The sequence below is a fragment of the Peromyscus californicus genome, unplaced genomic scaffold (genome assembly GCF_007827085.1).
Source record: "Peromyscus californicus insignis strain IS unplaced genomic scaffold, ASM782708v3 Scaffold_12__1_contigs__length_115047231, whole genome shotgun sequence".
NCBI classification, from domain to species: Eukaryota; Metazoa; Chordata; class Mammalia; order Rodentia; family Cricetidae; genus Peromyscus; species Peromyscus californicus.
Window position 1 is genome coordinate 72,905,352 of NW_026294413.1, and position 1,535 is coordinate 72,906,886.

At 40.4% G+C, this 1,535-nt stretch overlaps 1 protein-coding gene across 1 annotated transcript; it reads left to right on the top strand.

The window, feature by feature from the left end:
- The first annotated feature begins 393 nt into the window (after positions 1-393).
- LOC128107994 (olfactory receptor 734) lies at positions 394-1,335 on the top strand. Its single transcript, XM_052734320.1, has one exon. It carries the CDS (start codon positions 394-396, stop codon positions 1,333-1,335), a length of 942 nt encoding a protein of 313 aa, XP_052590280.1.
- Positions 1,336-1,535: the final 200 nt, after the last annotated feature.

The following is a 1,535-nucleotide window of genomic DNA, read 5'->3' on the forward strand; positions in this document are numbered from 1 at the left end:
TTACTTTCTATATGTTTTTTTTAAATATGAAATGAGGAAAGCAAAGATATAATACCATCTCTTTAAGTTTTTATTTTCATGTGTGTGGATGTTTTGCTCACATATGTGTCTGTCCAGCCCATGCACACCTGGTGCCCATGAAGACCGGAAAGGAAGGCTGGGTACTCTGGGACTAAAATTACAATTATTAGCTGCTGTGTGGGTGGTGGGAACTGAACTGAGGTTTTTCTGCAAGAGCACTGAGCCATCTTCCAGCCCCCATAATGCGATCTCTTAATGATAAGAATATATTATAACTTTGAAAATAGTGATAAAATTCTAATTAAATATTATTTGGAGTCATTACATTTCCTTTGATTTTTCCATAGCTACAATGAAGAATTATTTGAAGAAATGGAGCCGGTAAATGACACCACCGTGACAGAATTTGTTCTCACCGGTCTATCTCAGACTCGAGAAGTGCAGCTAGTCTTGTTTGTTATATTTTTATCCTTCTATTTATTTATACTTCCAGTGAATATCCTTATTATCTGTACCGTCAGGCTTGATCCCCATCTGAGTTCTCCCATGTATTTCCTGCTGGCTAATCTCGCCTTTCTTGATATTTGGTACTCCTCTATCACAGCACCTAAGATGCTGGTAGACTTCTTCGCGGAAAGGAAGATCATTTCCTTTGGTGGGTGCATTGCTCAGCTCTTCTTTCTGCACTTTGTTGGGGCCTCGGAGATGTTCCTGCTCACGGTGATGGCCTTTGACCGCTACGCTGCCATTTGCCGCCCTCTCCACTACGCTACCATCATGAACCGACGTCTCTGTTGTATCTTAGTAGCTCTCTCCTGGACAGGGGGCTTCGTTCATTCTATAATACAGGTGGCTCTCATTGTTAGACTCCCGTTTTGTGGGCCCAATGAATTAGACAATTATTTTTGTGACATCACACAGGTTGTCCGGATTGCCTGTGCCAATACTTTCCCTGAGGAGTTAGTGATGATCTTTAGCAGTGGTCTGATTTCTGTGGTGTGCTTCATCGCTCTGTTAATGTCTTATGCCTTCCTTCTGGTCATGCTCAAGAAACACTCAAGTTCAGGTGAGAGCACCAGCAGGGCCGTATCCACCTGCTATTCCCACATCACCATAGTAGTGCTAATGTTTGGACCATCCATCTACATTTATGCTCGCCCATTTGACTCATTTTCTCTAGATAAAGTGGTATCTGTGTTTCATACTGTGATATTCCCTTTACTCAACCCCATCATCTATACATTGCGAAACAAGGAAGTAAAGGGAGCCATGAAGAAGTTGGTGAATAGATACATTTTTTGTAAAGAAAAGTGAAAAATAAATGATATATTTTACATTCTGTGAAAGTAGGAAGTGGTGGTAATGTTGCTTTCACTTCTTTTTATTTGAATTCTAAGATTTATTTATTTTTTTTAGAATGTATAAATGTTTTGTTTGCATCTATATATGTGCACCATGTGCATGCCTAGTGCCCACAGAAGTCAGAAGAAGGCCATGGATCCCTTGGAACTAGA

Excerpts from the sequence above, each read along its gene's own strand:
- LOC128107994 (XM_052734320.1), top strand. The coding sequence starts at position 394 with ATGGAGCCGGTAAATGACACCACCGTGACAGAATTTGTTCTCACCGGT.